This window comes from Dicentrarchus labrax, unplaced genomic scaffold (assembly GCF_905237075.1).
Source record: "Dicentrarchus labrax unplaced genomic scaffold, dlabrax2021, whole genome shotgun sequence".
Lineage (NCBI taxonomy): Eukaryota > Metazoa > Chordata > Actinopteri > Moronidae > Dicentrarchus > Dicentrarchus labrax.
This window is the reverse complement of record NW_026136708.1, coordinates 16,648,495-16,667,231: the sequence shown is the minus strand read 5'-3', so window position 1 is coordinate 16,667,231 and position 18,737 is coordinate 16,648,495. Positions and strand designations below refer to the sequence as shown.

General features: G+C 39.0%; 2 protein-coding genes across 2 annotated transcripts; one reads left to right on the top strand and one right to left on the bottom strand.

Moving 5' to 3' along the window:
- Window positions 1-3,736: 3,736 nt before the first annotated feature.
- ripply2 (ripply transcriptional repressor 2) lies at window positions 3,737-4,534 on the bottom strand. Its single transcript, XM_051408782.1, has 3 exons — window positions 4,387-4,534; window positions 4,216-4,286; window positions 3,737-4,105 (listed from the first exon to the last, which is right to left on the bottom strand). The coding sequence occupies exons 1-3, from the start codon at window positions 4,507-4,509 to the stop codon at window positions 3,943-3,945; spliced, it is 357 nt and encodes a 118-aa protein (XP_051264742.1). The 5' UTR covers window positions 4,510-4,534; the 3' UTR covers window positions 3,737-3,942.
- Window positions 4,535-15,361: 10,827 nt separating this feature from the next.
- LOC127368148 (melanocortin-2 receptor accessory protein 2A-like) lies at window positions 15,362-18,421 on the top strand. The gene is made up of 4 exons (XM_051408653.1): window positions 15,362-15,627; window positions 15,714-15,851; window positions 16,442-16,541; window positions 17,171-18,421. The coding sequence occupies exons 2-4, from the start codon at window positions 15,734-15,736 to the stop codon at window positions 17,658-17,660; spliced, it is 708 nt and encodes a 235-aa protein (XP_051264613.1). The 5' UTR covers window positions 15,362-15,627; window positions 15,714-15,733; the 3' UTR covers window positions 17,661-18,421.
- The last annotated feature ends 316 nt before the right edge of the window (window positions 18,422-18,737 follow it).

Here is an 18,737-nt window from a genome sequence, read left to right as displayed (position 1 = left end):
GAAAACACAACGCAATGCAATTGTGTAACCAGCCATAATTTAGTTCAATTCAGCTCAATTCAAAAGCATTTTACTGGCATGTGAAACAGACATTTACATTGCCAAAGCAAGTGTGAAATAAACACATGTGTTGTTTTGCAATTAGAAATATATGATATGTAAAACAGATTACTTAAAATGAAATTAAGAAATGAAGCAGTAAGAAAATGGCAACCTTTTTTTAATTAATCTACTGTATGTATGTACTGTAAATATGTCTATGTTCAGAGTGCAAATAGTGAGGGTGTATTTGTCTACAGTGTACTGTACAGGTGATTGACAGTCTTCATGGTGGTTGTATTCCATTGGACGCCCTTCTCCTGTCACAACAGCTCATAAATGAATATGACATAAAAAAACTACACTCTATCAAAACTATTATGACTTGGAGCAACGAGTCCTCCATTCCCAGTGACAGGCGGAGGTGTGACTGTGGGAAGCCGGTGCAGTCAGTTCAGTCTCAGCTCGGCTAAGTCACACTTTGTCACCTCTCTTGGTGTCTGTGATCGCACCACCATGCTCAGTCAAAGTTCACAGGAGCATGCCAGCTTCTCCAAATTAACCTTCATTACAGAATTACACATGACAAAAAGTGACATCTTCAATGACAAAATGATATCATAATAATGAATAAGTGACTGTGAGTAGCACCAAATTATCAGATCATTTACAACAACTGTGTTGAAAGTAATAACTTTTAACGGATGTAATTACTACAAAGGTAAGTAAACAGATAAGACCAGGTAAAAGCTGATATCCATCTCTTTAGATTTTATTTTAAAAACTGGCTATAACTTACATCACAGGCTAGTGTGAGATTATTTGGAGGCAAAGAGAGGGTGCTTGGCAGTTGACACGTGACCACAGAGGTCAAGCATGGGGCTGAACAGGGTTTAGCCCCTCAGGTGTGTATTCTCCACGTCCAAATTCACACTAGCTCCTGGGAAAAGCATGACTGCAGACTGCATGTGTCTGAAAAGTTGTGCAAAGTTGTGCAAAGTTCACAAAGTCATGAACATTGTTAATAATATATTTACAGTTTAAAATAGACATTGTTTTTAACATGTACATATCAGCCATCATTGTCAATATAAATGTTGCATGCTGTATATGTATATAAATATACATATATATATACACACATTTTTCTTCAAATTTTGTAAAACTCAAAAGATTGCTTTACACTCTGTCAACATATTTTATGCCTGAAACTGCAAAGTATAGTTCTTCTGACTCCATTTTCCTCAATGTGTAACTTCTACAACCCCCCAGTACATAACACAAGATAATCTTTGTAAACCCACCAACGACAATTTGCTTCAGTTGACCCAAAGTTTGTGCGGTACAGGTTATAAGTTCATCAGACAAGGCATCAGTCCCTGGTTTTATATTTAAATCCAGAGGTGAGCAGATTTCACACCCAAGTAAGTGACACTCCTAAAACCACCAGCTCTGACACCCAAACCCTGGGAAAGTCTCGGCCAGGCCAGGGTTGAAGAGGTTATCAGAGTGTCATCTCTTCATCACAGTTCCTGATATCAGGCCTGCATGTGAATATTAAACAATATTAAACATTGTGTCCAACCCTCTTTGTTGCTTTACATCTATACAGTCATGATCTTTGCTAAATGTATTAGCCTTACATATTAACATATTTGTAGCAATGCGGGTGTGAAAAATAAAATGTGACAGAAAATCAGTTTGTTAATTTATGATAAAGGTTTTTCTTGTAGTTAGAATGAACTTTGTCCAGTTGAGGTCACTTCAGTGGCACTGCAGCACTCACGGTGCAGTCAGAGGCCACCATGTTTCACGTAAATAAGGTGTGTAAACTTTGCACCCTGCAAAACACCTACAGGATTCCAAGGGTTCCCACAGAAAGGCTTGAAAGGTTGGCACCGGGTTAAGTTGAAGAGTTCAGGACATCGGGTCAGAAAAACAAAAGCCTGTACACATGATAATATATTTTTCCTGAGCACAGACATGAATATTAGATGAAAAGTCTTGCAGTTTTAAGGAGGCAGATTTTTACAGCAGCAGCTGTGCTTAACTATAACATCATAATATGATTCCTATACAGTTTGAAATTATGGAATAGGGGCATCATGTTCACCTGAAATAATGAGACAATTTTATTTTATATATTTTTTTATTATTTATATTTGCAGGATAGGGGAGGATGGGGGTAACATGCAACAGGGAGGCTACCCAGGCAGTAAGGATCCAACCTTGGTACATGGTGTACATACTCTACCAGGTGAGCTACCAGGGTGCCCCAAGACATCTCTTTTAAACAAGTCATGTTATTTGTGGTTTAAAATCCAACTGTAAGTCTAATAAACCTGTGTCTAATGTAAAATAGTTAATAGTTACTTCACACCTGGCTGCCAATAAGGTCATATCTACATAAACTCAATTGATACTGCAGCAGTGTGTTAAATTCTTATTATTACAAAAGCTGAATTACTAACCGAGTATTCATCAGACAACTGCCCCGGGGGCCCCAGACATCCCAAATGAAATGACAACAAGCCAAATGTCACTGTGTTTAATTTGGAGTGTAGTAATTTAATTAACTTCAAATGTGTTCTCCAGCCTTTCTAATAAACACAACTGCAGCACAGTATCAAACGAAATACTTGATTAAAGACTTTGACCTGCATCACTACCTCATCTTGAGGCTCTGCACTCTTTTCCTTACATGTTGCATTTCCAAATAAAATTGTGTTTTTTTATTTTAATTACTCCAAACTATTGGACACACAATGCTGGTGGCTGACTGGATCTCTAGATGATATATAATGTTGTCATGTGTAGTCTGTAGTGCACACTTAATATGTATTTGGAGACGATGTACAGACGGAATGCACAGTGAAAAGAAGGAGCCCCATAATGAGTTAAACCAGCCCTGATTTTTGCATTCTGCTGTCTTATTTTGTCTAATGATGTTTTTGTTGTTGAGGGACAAAACTTTGAACTGGAATATACATTCAGTCAATACTGTATGTGTTATTATTAATCCCTTTATCCATCTATTCATTCATTTATGTTCTATCCTATGGGCAGAGGAAGGAAAACACTTATTTTAGAATGGTATAAATCTTTTGGTGGCAAATCTAAATGCATGTAGAGAGCCTGTCCTGCTCTATATAAAGAGAATCTTAACTAAACTATAGTTTCATTGGAGGTCTACAAACGGTTTTCCCTTTGACTATCTCGGTGCAGATCTTTACGCTCTGTTGACAAGGTTGACACCCTCCACATGTCACGCAGTTTCCGCACTTCAGGCGCAGGAAATGGCGCATTTACTACCTTGCACTTATCCATGGGAAAAGAGTTGATGCCACAAGCAGGCGGGTGTGTCCGATAAACTGAATGCGAGAAAACATTACACTGCTATAACTTCTAATATATAGTAAGTAACTAATCCTAGATGTGTCTGTTCACTCCAAAAAATATTTATGAGAAAATTGCATTTATATTAAGTCAACTTTCAAATGATCATTGGTCCTCGTACCAGTGGAGGAGTCTCTCCTCACATAAACTTTGTTCCGGCCACTGCACACTGCCAGCAATGTAGAACTCCAATTAACTATTTGTTTATGTTATAACTGTTTGATTTCGACTGTACAAGTACAGGCACTAACCACAGAAAAAAGTCCTGATTCACATCAGTGATTAATCCCCAGACAACGACTTTAATTTAAAGTATTTTATTGCAATTTTCAGCAGAATACAAAAGAGGTAGAAATGTTAAAGGAATAACTTAAGCATTTACATTCTTGTTTGGTATAGAAATGAAAAAAAAAAAGTCTATTTATATATATTTACAGTAATAAGTTAAGAGAAATATATTATCACATTATGCAACAACTCGTCTTCAAAGGCTTCAGAGAGCCACATTTAGTTCAGCTCTTTCCCCATCTCCTCCTCTTCATCCTCGCTGTCTTCATCACTGCTTGAGTCTTCGTATATGCAGATGGTCGCTTGGACCGGATAGTTGCGCAGGAGCATTTCTGCGTCCTGGTACAAATAATCAAAACATCTCGATTTAGGCCAGTACAACCTTTAAAAAGGGAAAGAGAAAGGAGAAAGAAGAGCAATTAATAAAGATGCTGACAAATAATTAACCGGCATAAGAATTAAATATAATGTAACTGACAAAACTCTACTTACTTCACTGGGTGAACGACCTGCGGGGTTTTGGGTTGCTTTGCAGCAGAAAGGTCTCCATGAATGGAATGAGCCTGAAAGTTAAAAGAAAGCGATTTTGTTAGATATTTTTATCCATTAATCAATCAAGGTTTGAATTAAAAAACCCTTAAAGACTAAGTTGTCTAAACTCACCTTGTGTGCACCAGTTTTGTCCTCTATTCCAGTCCACGGTCTCCACAGACTACCGGACTGCTGAGTAACATTGTCTCCAGTAAAAACAGAAGTTAATCCACTGTTGGTATTGAAAGTCTCCATGGTTCCTTGTAGTGGTCAGTCCTGCGTAAAGTCCTCAGAGAATGTGCGACTGAACGCAGGAACTTCCTATTTATCAGGGCCCTGGCAGCCTGGTGCCAAATTGCGCTTTGACGCGTCCCCAAGTGTCTCCATGCGCCACGGTGTTGAGGTGCGAAGTCACACTTCAGCAAACTCCAACCATATGGTCACTTTCTTTCTTAACGTTGAATGTAGAGTAAAAAGTATCTAGTGAGAGAATGGTATATTTGAAACATATTTGTGTTTATTTTATCAGATGTTAAACAGATATTAGGTAAATGGACTGTACTTTGTAGACTTCTGACCACTTAAAGCGCTTTAACACTACATGCCACATACACTCACATTCATACACCAACTTGGGGTTCAGTATCTTGCTCAAGGACACTTCGATATGCAAATGCAAACCTTCTGATTATTGGAAGACCCGCTCTACCTCCTGTGCCATTACTCATAGGTATATACTCTCTGCTTCCATGTACTCAATGTTAAAATATGAAGTGTGGTCTAATAAGGTAGAGCGCAATGTACTAGTAATATTTCAGTCTATCAGTCATATTTGGTAATATTGTGTGTTTACATTCAGAATCGAGTAATAACTCAGGTTGCTTTGTTAAACTTTAGTTCATAAAAACTGATCTGAACTGAACTCTTCGACCCCTTCACCTCTCAGTCTCTCCGTCTGTGTAGCCATTTGTGCGCAAGGTGTGAAGAAACACGTGCCCTACTGTCGATGCCCGCTGAGTGGGTTGATGGAAGAAGGCTCGTGCGCTGCGAGTTGGGGTTGACACGCGTCAGCCCTTTTGTGTACACAACAGCAGGAGTGGGGCTAATAGCTGCACTTCAGCAGATGCAGAGCCTGAACGCATCACACTCTTTTATGGAAAACCTCATGATATCAAACTATGCAACTCGTATAGGAGCTGCGCTTGTCTGCCTTTCATGTCAAAGGCTATTTGTAGTCAATTTATTTAATTAGTCCCATTCTTTCTTTTGGAGAAGTTAAGTGTTTCCTTCCAGTGCACCAGTAGGGGGCAGTGTGGGGCTATATGCTGGGATGAAATGATAATAGAGGCTGTGTATTTTACACATTTGTTTGAGAGATATCTCACTGCAAGTGTCAGAAAACACAGCGGTGGTCTCCATATAGTGTCTGTGTGTGTTTTCATCTGACTTCATCCAGAGCTAATGGGCGCCATCACTTGAGAAAGAAAGAAAAAGAAAGAAAGAAAAAAAGAAAGAAAGTAGCAGGCCTGCAGTGAAGGTGTCTGTGTATAAAGGTGAACTGTGCGTGACTGGCATAACATTTCTTTGACCACCAGCTCAATCCACATCACAACACTCCTCTCCAGCAGGGAACAAGCAGTAAGAGCTTGGCACTAATAAGGTCCACATAGATCTCTCTCTCTCTCTCTCTCTCTCTCTCTCTCTCTCTTCTCTTTGCACACACACACACACTATTTCTTTTAATCAGTCTCTCAGGCTCTCACCTAATTGGACAGTCAGAGTTCTACTGCTGACTTCTTTTCGTGTTTTGTTTGTTACATTCACTCTTTTACTATACTCACTAACTATGTGGACACATTGCATGCTGCTGTTCAAACATATATGCACAAAACATGACCTTCGCCATCATGATTCACAAAATGGTTGAATTAATGCAATACTTATGAAAAGATCTTTTAACATACAATACAGTAAAACCAGGTCAGTATTAAGAGTGTTTTATTATTTTTCTTCAAAACTGGTAATCAAAAAGATACAGCTTCTATGTTTTGGATATTTCAATGCCTGCTCTTCAGTGCATTTTGACAGAACAGCGCAGTATGAGAAAAGATTGAACAAAAGAAGCTGGAAAGGTAGATGTGAGGTCTCTATCAGATCAGATTCAGAAGCAAAATTGAAAGACCCTGCCAAGACCCCCAGAAAATGCAGACCTGTAAATATTAAGGACACCCATCATGGAGAGAGCTGGTAATCCAGCATTATCCAAGCCATTATCACTTATCACCTTCCTCCATTAAGTGTATATCAGTAACAAAGGAGGAGAGCTAAAGAGAACCTGCTGACTGGTTTTTAAGATTTGGATTTGTGCAAAGAAGACGCTGCAGTTCAACGTCAGGGAGATGTCTGTAATATCTCAGACATTCTTTTCTATTTCTGCTTTAATTAAAGACACTGACTGCTGAAATTGAAGAAACTGACGTTACCTGACTGAAAAGTTCACTGGACCCTTTTTTTTAGGTTTTATAACTTCTATCACTTCTTTCGCTCCACTTTTGTCTCATTTTCACTCTCATCTTTCTCTCTGACTTACTATTCATAGGTCGTATTGCCTCTTTTCCCCTCTCTTGTATACTTCTGTATTTCAAAGACTGTCGGTTCTTGACTCCATGGCAACAGTCAACCACAAATAATGTAATTTGATAGTCATCCATTCAATAAAGCCTTGTTAACAGATGTATGTGTGTTAATATGAATTCATTCATACAGCCAGGGGAGGTGCAACTTTCAATATTTTTATACTAAAACTGGTTGATGCTATTTTTTCTTAGTATGAAAAAAATAAGCCCACATTAATTTAACTGTAAAGATTAGATCTATTCAGCAGGTGTTTGCATTTGTCTACATTTTTATTTTTATTTATTATTGGTTAGCTAACGTTTGCTCTGCTTGTAACAGTCAGTCAAATGCTATTCTTTTCACACACCTTTATATATTAGAGTTGTAAGCCTTGTTGTTTGTTGTGTTACAGTTTAGTATTGTCTAAAGTGTGTTTATAGCGTTGAACTTTACATTCATGTTAAAGTGCACATCGTTAATGTTAATACATTCCCATATGTTCTATTATACTGCAGTTTACTGCTTCTTTGCATTCTGCTAATCAGCATTTCACTGTAATGACAATAAGATTAAATCTAATCTAATTTTTCATTTTTTATTATTGAATTTTAGTCTTGGAATCATTTATTTTATTATTAGACTGTAACACCCAACGGTGTTACTCACTCCTCTTATCTCTTCAGATGCACTGTTGAAATATCTAAATCCACCTCCTGCAAATCCTGGGCCATCTACAGTCATCGCCGCTTCAGCAGCATCAAGTGATCCTCCTGTCACCTCCACCTCAGAAGAACCCAGTGATGCAGCATCAGGTACAAAGGCTGCACCAATAGACCCTGCTGACTGGCCATCTCCTCAACATACGAACAGGGTTAGTTCACAGATGTGCATTTCAAATTGAAAACACCTTCACATTCCCTAAACAAAAGGACGGACGAAGGTGTCAACATGAGTATTTTAACGGACACTTAGTCAATGGGGAAAAAATCTGAAGAAGCTGGCTGAAAAAGGATGATAGCTTGCACTGCTTCTGCTGCAAAATGCTTTCCAAGAGAGATTACCAACTGAATAGGGAAGGACTAAAGGACTGGAAAAATGCAAGCCACTTCCTCAAGGTCCATAAGGATAGCCAGGAGCATAATACTCACATGGCAACATGGAAGGACTTGGAGGTCCGTTTTGCGAAAGGGCTCACAATACATTAACAAGAGATGGCACTCGCTGAGGCTAAGAGAAAAGGGTGGCGTAACGTTCTTCATCGAGTTTCTTGTTAACTGTTTTGATTGAGCAACTTGTTTTTCTAAAAGTAAAAGAAAATGTCAAAGACAAAGCTATTCAGTTTGTATGTATATAACTGGCAGTGGAATTTACTGCGATGCAAGGGGGGCACCACCTAAAATCTTGCCTAGGCGCCAAATTGGTTAGGGCCGGGCCTGGTAGGATTTGCTTATCTTGATATTTTCCTTGGACTTCAGTGGGTCGGAAGTCAGTCCACGATGTGTCAGTGATAAAACATACGCTGTGTTCCCAACAACATACTTCCATCCTTTAATTCATTATTTAATGAAGGAAGAATATGTTGAATATACCCATCCCAGTTGTATGTATTCCCATTGTATTTTGCGCTCATTGAGAGGTGCAGTAACCAAGAGAGGTTGAGTTGTTTATGCTATTCTCCTTCCTGAATTCACACTCCAACAGTTTTCTCCAAAACATGCAGTAGCTGGAGAGTCACACAGTTTCCCCGAGTTCCGAATGGAGAACTCCTCCATTTTCATGAAGACTGATATAATCCTTATTTAACAGAACTTCCCTAAAAGAATGGGGACAGCAGTCTCAACAGTCATACAAATCTGAAGAAAGCTAGAATTTTCAGTCCCTTCCCAAACTTTTAATCTATACTCAATCTATTGTTTTTCACTTGAAGCGAAACAACTCATCTCCAAACTGATGCCTACAGGGACTTCGCCGGCTTAAGGATGCCTTGATTTTTATCGGCTCTGTCTGAAGGGTATTAGTTTTGCATCAGATATCAATCTGAGACAGAAAAATACACATCTGAGAAGTCTGAATAACTTTAGAACCAAGAACCAAGAGACTAAGTGTCATTGTCAAGCTCTACCTATTAGTCCACAACTCCAGAGTGAGAAGAGCACAAGTAAGCTCCCTTTTACAATACTGATTGAGATACTGCCATTATTTCCTAACCTGTGTCTAGTGTTTTGTTTTTCTGTGTGGGTGTGTTTGTGTGAGAGACAAAGCAACCCTTTTTGTAGTTGTTTTGTGTGTTAGAACTCTGAGATCTTGGCCTTGTTCCCTCTTAGTTAGCTGTATTTGTGTAAATTTTCATTTGCACTGTTTCCCCCTGTTTCGCTTCATCCCAGCAAGATAGGTTTATGTGTTTTTGTTTGCTTTCACAAATAAATCTTTTCCCTTCAACCGGAATTCAGTGTTCAGACTTAAGTCCGGGGGCTAGGGAGGGATTGCCCTTTGAACCTTTATATATTATATTTATATCCTACCACATTGGACAAGGGGCGTAACAGTTTTTATTGCATGTCTTATCTCTTACAGAATATCAAATGATCAATCACCACCAATGCACAGGGCTTAATAACATCTGAGATTTAAAAAAAATAGTGCGTTGCTCATCCATCAGGTGTGCAGTGGCAGTTTAATCCAACCCATTTGGTATTCAAATCTTCAACCTCAAGGAGCTGCAATTCAATAATCTGATGGTGCATTGTATTATCATTCAAGACAGATTTCAGATACAAAGTTCTGTAGTTGATATTAGGTCATGATGGACTCATGAGATGTGTGTTTATGTGGGTTTCCATGAGTTATGTTCTGAGAATGGCTATGCGGAAGGTCAGACTGATCCAGATCTCGGTTTAATTGAAGTCCTGAGTGTTCCCTTGGAAACCATAAGTAAAAGTACACTGCAGGTAGAAGCATACCGGGTTCAGAAAAACAAAACAAAAACCCTGTCAGTTTAGTTGCAAACCATGCAGTGTTAAACACTAGATCAATAAATCTGAAAATAAGAGGATATGCCATGGTAACAGAGACTTTTAAACAACTATGTGGCTTTTAGATGGCAATATAATAGTAAATTGTGAATGCCATAAGCATCTTTTTATTTATGGTGGGTGTTGTGTTATTAATGAATTTATAATTTAATTTAGAATCAACTTAATAACAATCTCTCTCTCATGATATCCTCCAGTTTTCATTAATTCATTCATAATTCATTGATTGCCTTTGTTTTATTCTCTCTTTTTTGTTTTTTTCTTACTTTGTCATCTTCATTCAGTCACTGACCATCTGCCACAAAAGCAAAGACTAAATCCCTGAGCGAGGGGTCAATGTGACAGTGCCCTGTCTTTTCCTGCTGGATTCTCTTCTGTGGCTGCTCAATATGCAGCACGGTGTCGGGTTTTATGTTGACAAAAACAGATTTGGAAGGATCATCCATCCGAGCTGATGCACTGAAAAATACTACTTGTGGGAGTCAATTTAGACGACAAAGGAGAAAGAGAGAGTCTTTAAAGTTGATGTTGCAGGATGAAAGAGGGGAAATAGTGTCTGCCGTATGAAAAGTGTGAGTTAAGGTGTGTGCATGAGCGTTGTGTGTGCAAATGGAAAGTCTCAGTATCCCAGACTTAGTGAATTCAAGTGGAGATTGAAAAAGTTCTTCTGCAGAAGTTGAAAGTGAGAATGAGCCCAGTGCCAGACACATAAGGGAATTAGTATGCATTAAATGAGTGAGTGAAGGTCTTTCTTCTTTTTTAAGAGAAAAAATAGTTTGAGGGAAACCTTAAAAGACAGGATGGAGACTAATAAAGACAGCTTAATTGCCAGGTCTGATCTTGAGGACGACACTTGCCTGTCAGTGAGAAATGTATCTCAGCAATATCCGAAATATGCATTGCACGTAGTAACAATGCTGATGCGGAACCTATGAATATTTCATATTATCTGTTTTGAAGTCTAGAATGTTTTCTAACCCCAATTCACAAATGGACAGATTCAAGAGTGCTGGGTTGTAGACGCTTTAAAGCCACAGAGTTTATTTTGTGAGCATAACGTAAAAGGAAGTGAAAATAAATGAGCAGCAACACTGGAAATAATGTATATGCCCACAGCATAATCAGACAGTGTATTAATGAATGGGTGTGAGCAGAGTGTTAAAATGGAATGGAAAATGAAGAGTTGAAAAGTACAACTTTCGCTGTCTTGTGTCTTGCGTCGGTCAATGCATTTTTGTATCTTTGTTCGGGGTGAAGGATTTCCTGGGTTTAACCAGATGTTTTGTAAAGCTGAATCTCAATAAAATACATGCCTCCTATCCACAGAACCCGCAGTGGTGAGTCAGAGAGAGCAGCAGCCAGTGGTCAGGGTCATTTATATGCATCTGAGGTCTGCAAGCTTTTTTGGGGGGAGGGGGCTCTGAGTCTCTCCTTACATCAGTTTGGACTTTGTGTTTCAAGAAATGACAGTGATATGCTGAACATAATATGCTGATGATAGGGTTTTAGCTGTTATAAATAAGGACAGAACATAATATCGGAGCACCATGTTATACAATGTAAAACACAAATGACATTTTAAATGTGAAAAGCTATTTTTAAATGAGATATACACTATAAACGATGATGATTAAAGACTTAATTGCCCATAGTGTGTGAAAAATATTCAGCTTCAGCACACACAACACAAATTAAAAACAGAATACCTGGGGGAAAGCAACACAAGTCTGGAACATCCACAAGGTCTCATCTAATCTAAACTGTGGACACCAAAAACCGCAAGCAGGTTAACTAACCATCAATGCAAACATGAAACATTCCTTTATGTACAATAGATTTTCTACCCCGTGTCAATCATTGTGAAGAACCTGCAGAGAATTATCAGCTGAATCTGCAGCTCCTCTTCTTTCATCTCAGCTAATTAAAAATCCATTTTACACTCAGCACCGAACAGAAGGCAGACACGGTTAGCAGCTGTAGCTGGTGAACACAGTGGAGCATTTAGAAGCTAAAAAGGCAGAGGTTTCCTTCAGGGTTTGGTAGAGACCATAAACAGAGCTAAACGAGAGGTCATATCACATTCACCGGGTGGCCAGAAACACGACTCCAAATGAATGATAATGCTGCTATATAACTGCTGGGTATTTGCTAACAAATTCAGTACATCAACGCAAAATGTGTCGATAGTATGTCAATACTGTGTTCAGGGTTAGGGTTAGGGTAACAATTCTGCTGCCCCCAAGTGGCCAAAAAATCAGTTACTGCAGGTTTAAACATAACAGCTGTTTTCCACTCTAGCAGGGGTGGAAAGTAGCTAGTACTCTACTTAGTCAATTATGGGTCTTGTACTTAGCTGGTATTTCACACTTGATACTTTACTCCACTTCGGGATATATTTTAAATTTTACGCCACAGCTTTAGTTCAATTAAGATATTTAAATCTTATGAAAAGCTTATAAAATACGCTTTGTTAGAAATGTAACCATCCACAACAAATAAGTGCATTCAGCACATATCGTGTTGGTGGTACAAAGAGTTTTCAGTCTTTACTGACAAGTACTCTGACCATTTAGCTGCCAGCAACCATTGGACACGTTTCTTTTGATCAAAGCCCTTGGAACTTTCCCTGCAGCAAGAGCCCATCATCTCCCTATGACCACGGTGGCTAAAGAACAAAGCAACAGCCCAAAGAATAACAGACCAAAGCAAACCCAGTGGGAGAGCTTTAAGAAACTGGTGTGCTTTCATGGAAATATTCATTACTGATCTGCAGATGAATATCAAACATAACACTGTAGACGGCAAACTTTGATGTAGCCTTTTTAACCCATTCAGATTTTAACAAAATTAACACAGACAAGCACATGAGTTAATGTATGTAATCTAGTAATAATAAACTTTGCTTTTATATGAGTACTGGGTGGCATTTTGTGATTCATCATCTCATAACGTGATTTTTTTCTTTTCTTTCGAGAATATCTGTGCCACAAGGGCAATATCCACTAGCGAGATAGCTTTTGTTCTTTCTATATATATTGCTCAGATAATTTGAGCAAGAATGTCCTTCAGCTGAGCAGCAGAGAGAGAGAACGAGGAGATTATGTCATCTGGACACACAAAGTAAGACTGGGGTAGGGGCTTCCTGTCTGATTCATATCTGTGAGGAATTCAATCAAAACAAATCATTTGGATGTGATCAACAAACATTCCCAGTGCTCCAAGTAAAGTAGCCTTTTACATTTAAGTTGATGATTAGTACCTTTTAAATGGTTCTGGTATACGGTTTTTCATCCAGGAATAAATCCTAGTCAGAATCAGAGCAGTCTTTGGGTTGCTTTCAGTCCCTTTATTCTGTGTTCCCCCCCCTCAGATCTATAAGAGGGCTGTCTGCCCAGTTTAGCATCCCTGTGACTATCCACTGCCAATGTTCAGCAGCAATGCAGTGCTGTTTAGGTTGCAGAGCAGTAACCATTAGTGTAGATCCAGATCTTATCCAGGTGGTTATGATGTGGTTTGTATTTGCTTTTGTAAGCACAGCACAATGTTGCCATCATTTTAACACTTACCATATCGTTTATTTGCCATAGCGATGTCTTTTCTGTCTTACTGTTGTTGCCATGTGCAGATATTTAAGAAATCATTTTGAAACTGTTTGCACGAGACATAAAAGAAAAGTAACAGAACTTAATCTCAGATTTTGCAGAATTGATCGATATATAATAAGTTTGGTCTGTTGCATCGTTGTTCTTGTTAGTTCCTCAAGATGGTGCCAAAATGAAGAATTTTCAAATCCACATACTGGCTTTAATTTAAAGGATCTAAAACAAGACCATGTTTAAACCTATGTGGATTTTGTCAAATCTGGCTTGATCAAAATCCTGTTGTGATAGCCAAAAAACAATACCAGCTCTGCCAAAAATGAGGAATTTTGCAGCTGAAGTGGCCAGACACTTTGGCAACACAGCACCAACAAAATTACTAAAGCAAAATTACATTTATCACACTGTAGGTCTACACTGAGATCATTCCAACACAGGGAAGTATACAAAGGCCACTAATAGCACCATGTGTTTAATGCATTTCATGCATTTGTGATCCTTCTGGTGAATTTAATTATAAGTATTAGTATGATGTGGAAAATACATCATGGAGCATCAGTGAATGAATGGACGCCTTAAGTAGCTCGACTTAAAAGGTTCTTCAGAAATTAAAGTAATGCAGGACCCCTAATGAAGCATGCTGCTTGAATGATGATTTATCAAAGGATGAAAAGAGGGAATTTAGTGATGTGGTGTTTCAGAGTTTTAATAATTTCCACCCTCAAGCAGGCACATCCTCCCTGCATGTAATTTTAAAATTATTAGTCAAAGTTGCTTTTGTTTACACCCATTCAGCAACACCCTTCTTCACAAAAATGGCAAATGGTGAGGTCATTTAGATATGCGCCCCTCAATAGACTTGGTGGGTGGCTAATTATAAAACTGTACTTACCACTAAACCCAAAGGCGAGATGTTGCCATTGAACAGATCTGGGTTGCCTCTCAACAGTAGTTCAATAACATGTTATTTGAACATTTTATGAAAGATTGGATGAAAGGTTGATTTTGTTACAATGGCCAATAGCTCCCCAGGATCTAAAGAAATATTCCTCCTGACTCAGTGTTGATGTTATGAAACTCTACTGACATAAATTACTTTACTTTTAATTGTGGTTGCTTGACATTGGTGGGACGGAATGAATGACTAACCAGTTGTTCAGTCAAGGATTGTATAAGATTGGTAATGGTACATTTAAAATCTGGCTGCTTGATATTGTTTCAGTGTATCTGTAAGTGGTTCCTGAGCCTGTAAGCATGCACTTGTCCACTTGTGAATCATTCCAAATGGTCACACGTTTGTAAAATGTAATGATGCATGTCGTATTATTATTCAGTATGAATTTGAGAGTAAAGGTAAAAGTTGAAGGGTTTACAGTAGTGGGCATTCCGTCAGGTTGTCTCCACTTTATGTCCACTTATGTCTTCTTCTCTGCATTTCAACATTATGTATTATTTCTTAATGAAAATGTTAGTGTGTTGGTTCAAGATGGTGTAGAAATGAATGAAATGAATTCTTGAAACAAGTGAAACTGCATGGGGAAAACCTGACTATTTTACCTTATTTATTCAAATACATCTTATATAACCCTTAAATACCTACATTTTTTCTGATATTTTTCATTTTGTGTTGTCATTCGACTGCCTCCTGTGCAAATATATAAAATATGTCAATGCACTTACAGTACCTATATTCATATTTACATGTCACATACCCAAGCACACCTACATACATGCTCTCAATACAAATAGACATGAATTCAAGAAAAAGCATCATATTTTCCCCCAACATCGGACTCAGTCACTGGCTAAGATGAGCTTTTTTTTCTGTTCTCAGTATATGACTGGGAGTGAGTGAGCCAACAGTATAGAGGATGCTGGATGACGGTGATGCGCACTGAAGCTGCTGCTGCTTCTCCGACAGGACTCACATGAGGATAGATGGAGTTTTTGCGTAACGCTAAAGCGATGGGTTTCCCTGCTCTTAACCACCTTTTTGGTATGCTGTTAAATTCCGGAAGACGGACATTACATCTAAGGAGCTGATCCCCCCCTCCCACCTAAAATTCACACAGACTGTTGACTTGTTTTCAACATCGCAGAGAGGATTCACGACCCTGGACATTGTGGTTTGTAAACTTTATGGCTATAGTGACATTATACATTTACAAAGCGCCCTTGCTGGACTGGTTTACATTTGTTTTCTGTTGTCAAGGTACGTAAAATCTGTTTGAAATGTCCGACTTCCACAACCGGAGCCAAATCAGCGCACGTCGCAGTGACTACGTGTGGCAGTACGAATATTATGACGACGAGGAGCCAGTGTCTTTTGAGGGTCTCAAAGCGCACAGATGTAAGCTGAACACAACTGTATACATCACTGAGACAACCTCTCATTGCTTTTACTGCCTTTCACTTTGGGCATGATTGTGTGTGTGTGTGTGTGTGTGTGCGTGTATGTGTATGTGTGTGTGCGTGTATGTGTGTGTGCGTGCGTTTGTGCATGCCACCAGCAAACAAAGCTACTCACCATTTGACTGTTAATTAATAAGGATTCATTACCCCGGCACATTCAACCTTTTGCTTTATCTTTATTGCCTGAGATGAAGGGGGACACGCGCCACCTGCTTCCCAATAAACAAATTATATCTGGGAGCAATAATTCATGCAGCACCTGTACTGGCAATGTATAATCCAGTGGTAATGGACAAGCCACATAATGAGACAAGAAATTACCTTCAGCAAACATACAGACACATAGGCTGCTGTAATCAAATATTACAAATGCTGAATATTCACTTTAACGGAGTAATTGAGGATTTTGCTCCCAGGGAAGAGGGTCCCTGAGAGAAATTAAAATCAAGTGCAGAGTGAGTAGAAGAGAGATGGGTTTAATTATTTAAAGAATGTACCACTAACATTTTATCTTCTCTGACATTTCAGACTCCATCGTCATCGGCTTCTGGGTTGGACTTGCTGTGTTTGTCATTTTCATGTTCTTTGTTCTTACGCTGCTCACAAAGACAGGAGCGCCGCATCAAGAGTGAGTATAATAGCGGCCTACAACCCATGTTGCCTTTCACTTTCACATCTGGCCCTGCAGGGACCACTTTCAGCACCAAGGCGAGCTCAGGCAATTATGCTACTGTACTTCTCATCTCAGAGCTGGGGCAGCTTTAATGTCTGTGGGTGAACTCAGGATGTGTGTACAGGCATAGGGGGATAGCACCGTAATGAGTTTCACAGATGCTTTTGCTATTCCGACAGTAAATTCAGTTGAAAGGCTGGTTGTTCTAATATGCATAGCTGATATCTGACTTGGAGGTGAGCTTCAGATGGCACATTGCCATCTCAAGTGAAGATCAGCAGCGGGAACTGGAGAGATATTACTTTTAAAAAGTCAATCTGCGTACGGCACTGAGGTTAAGCCAAGATGAAAGGAAGTCTATTGGCTGGTTATATGTCATTTCCCCCGCTTATTTTTCCACGAAAGGTGCCTGGGTGATTTTCAGTATTAATTTTTAGACACAGACACAAAACACGACAATAAATCTTTAGTAATTTTGAGTGTTCTGCTTAATTAAGGAAAAAAACAACAATAAAAGCATGTCATCTTTCTAAAGCCTCTTCGTCTTTTTGCTGCAATCTGAACCTCTTTTTCTTTCTTAACAGAAACCCAGACTCTGCTGAAAAACGCCATCGACCGGGGAGCTGTCTGGTAGACATTGATGGTGCCCAGGATGAAAATGACAAAGCCTTCTCTCGTCCGTTACTAGCAGAGTCCCGCTCATATTTCCATTTCTACATCAATGAGGAGGACCAGGGTCAGGGAAAGCAAAAACCAGAAGACAAGCTAACTGGAAAGAATGCCGGGGCCCGAGCCCAACAGGGGACCTGCAACCGACCTAGAGGTATCAGCTCCTCGGTGATGGACGAGATGGATGAGGATGTTGAGGAAGCTGGTGGACACCAACCTCTTAAGGGATTACTAGAGGAGAGTAAGACAGACAGAGAATGTGCCTTCTTTTCCCACTTTAACATCCCTAACTTTGTGAACTTGGAGCACAGTTCAACACTCGGAGAGGATGATCTACTGTATGAGCCGTCCGTCGTACTGGAGCGCCAGTCTCGCTCTCAGGATGCTCACAGTGACATCCACTAAGGCTGTTTCTACAAAGATAGATCAAAGGCATGGACCTACTATATTGTAATATTAATACAGTAATATACCTGACAGGGAAATATACTGACCTGCCACACTTCTACCTGGAGTGTTTCGAAGCTTTTCAACAAGCATACATTCAGATCGACAAGCAAGAGATCACAAAAGATTATCCTTAACTGCATATCAATTCCTGATCATTAAACTGGCTCGTGTGGTGGTGTCTTTTACTTCCTCCTCTGAACTGGCTGGGACTACATGGCTTTCCGCACAGAAGAACGAGAGGGCAGTGGAGTCACCAAGGATAAATGCTTTGTATAATTCATACTGCTATTATTGCTGTCTTTTGTGTCTTGTTCAATTATGGGCAGTGCACATTATCTCTCTAACAGGACACAAATGCCAGTTGGTATACCAACAACATTAGAAGGATGAATGGAATTATTTTTGTTTTAAAATAAAAATGCCCTCTATTTGAAAAGGTGAAGTGTACATTAATAAGTAGCACAAAATAGACATATTTTATGAGGTGGATAACCTGAGACCTTGGATGACAATGTGATATAATACTTTTGTAGACTCTCTTAGATTGAAAAGGATTTTGATTGTCCAAATAAAGCCTAAATGGCTTTATAATTGAAAATAGTGGTGTGGTGAAACATTTCTTAACATTACACAGTATTTATGAAATAAGATCACTCTCAGCTTTACAGTTTTGTCAAGCTTTGTCAGATGTAATAACAATAAATAACTTGAAATTGCACCTTTCAATATTTTTACATTAACAATGAATTGAATACTTCTGTGTAATTTGAAAGCTTTTGCTTGCAGCAACAAAACCACAGTTCTTCCCTCAGCTTCATGAAGCATTTTAGCGTCTTTCATGTTTTTGGTTTTGGTTTTACGTCAGTAAATGGACTGATAATCCTTCCCAGCAAAAAGTGTGTTGCCCTGCCCCCAAGTGGCCAAAAAGAATACCATTAATGCAGCCTTAATTTGAGTAATATCTCATATTTTCTCTTGCAGTGACAGTGTTGCAGAAAATGTCTTGGTAATATCTTCAGTGTTTGGGGACAT

What these genes read in the sequence shown, in the direction of transcription:
- ripply2 (XM_051408782.1), bottom strand. Translation starts at nt 4,509, where the DNA reads ATGGAGACTTTCAATACCAACAGTGGATTAACTTCTGTTTTTACTGGA. An exon ending in ACAAAACTGGTGCACACAAG is followed by an intron (nt 4,287 to 4,386) that starts GTGAGTTTAGAC and finishes TTTAACTTTCAG; the next exon opens with GCTCATTCCATTCATGGAGA. An exon ending in CAGGTCGTTCACCCAGTGAA is followed by an intron (nt 4,106 to 4,215) that starts GTAAGTAGAGTT and finishes CCCTTTTTAAAG; the next exon opens with GTTGTACTGGCCTAAATCGA.
- LOC127368148 (XM_051408653.1), top strand. Translation starts at nt 15,734, where the DNA reads ATGTCCGACTTCCACAACCGGAGCCAAATCAGCGCACGTCGCAGTGAC. An exon ending in GGGTCTCAAAGCGCACAGAT is followed by an intron (nt 15,852 to 16,441) that starts GTAAGCTGAACA and finishes CTGACATTTCAG; the next exon opens with ACTCCATCGTCATCGGCTTC. An exon ending in ACAGGAGCGCCGCATCAAGA is followed by an intron (nt 16,542 to 17,170) that starts GTGAGTATAATA and finishes CTTTCTTAACAG; the next exon opens with AAACCCAGACTCTGCTGAAA.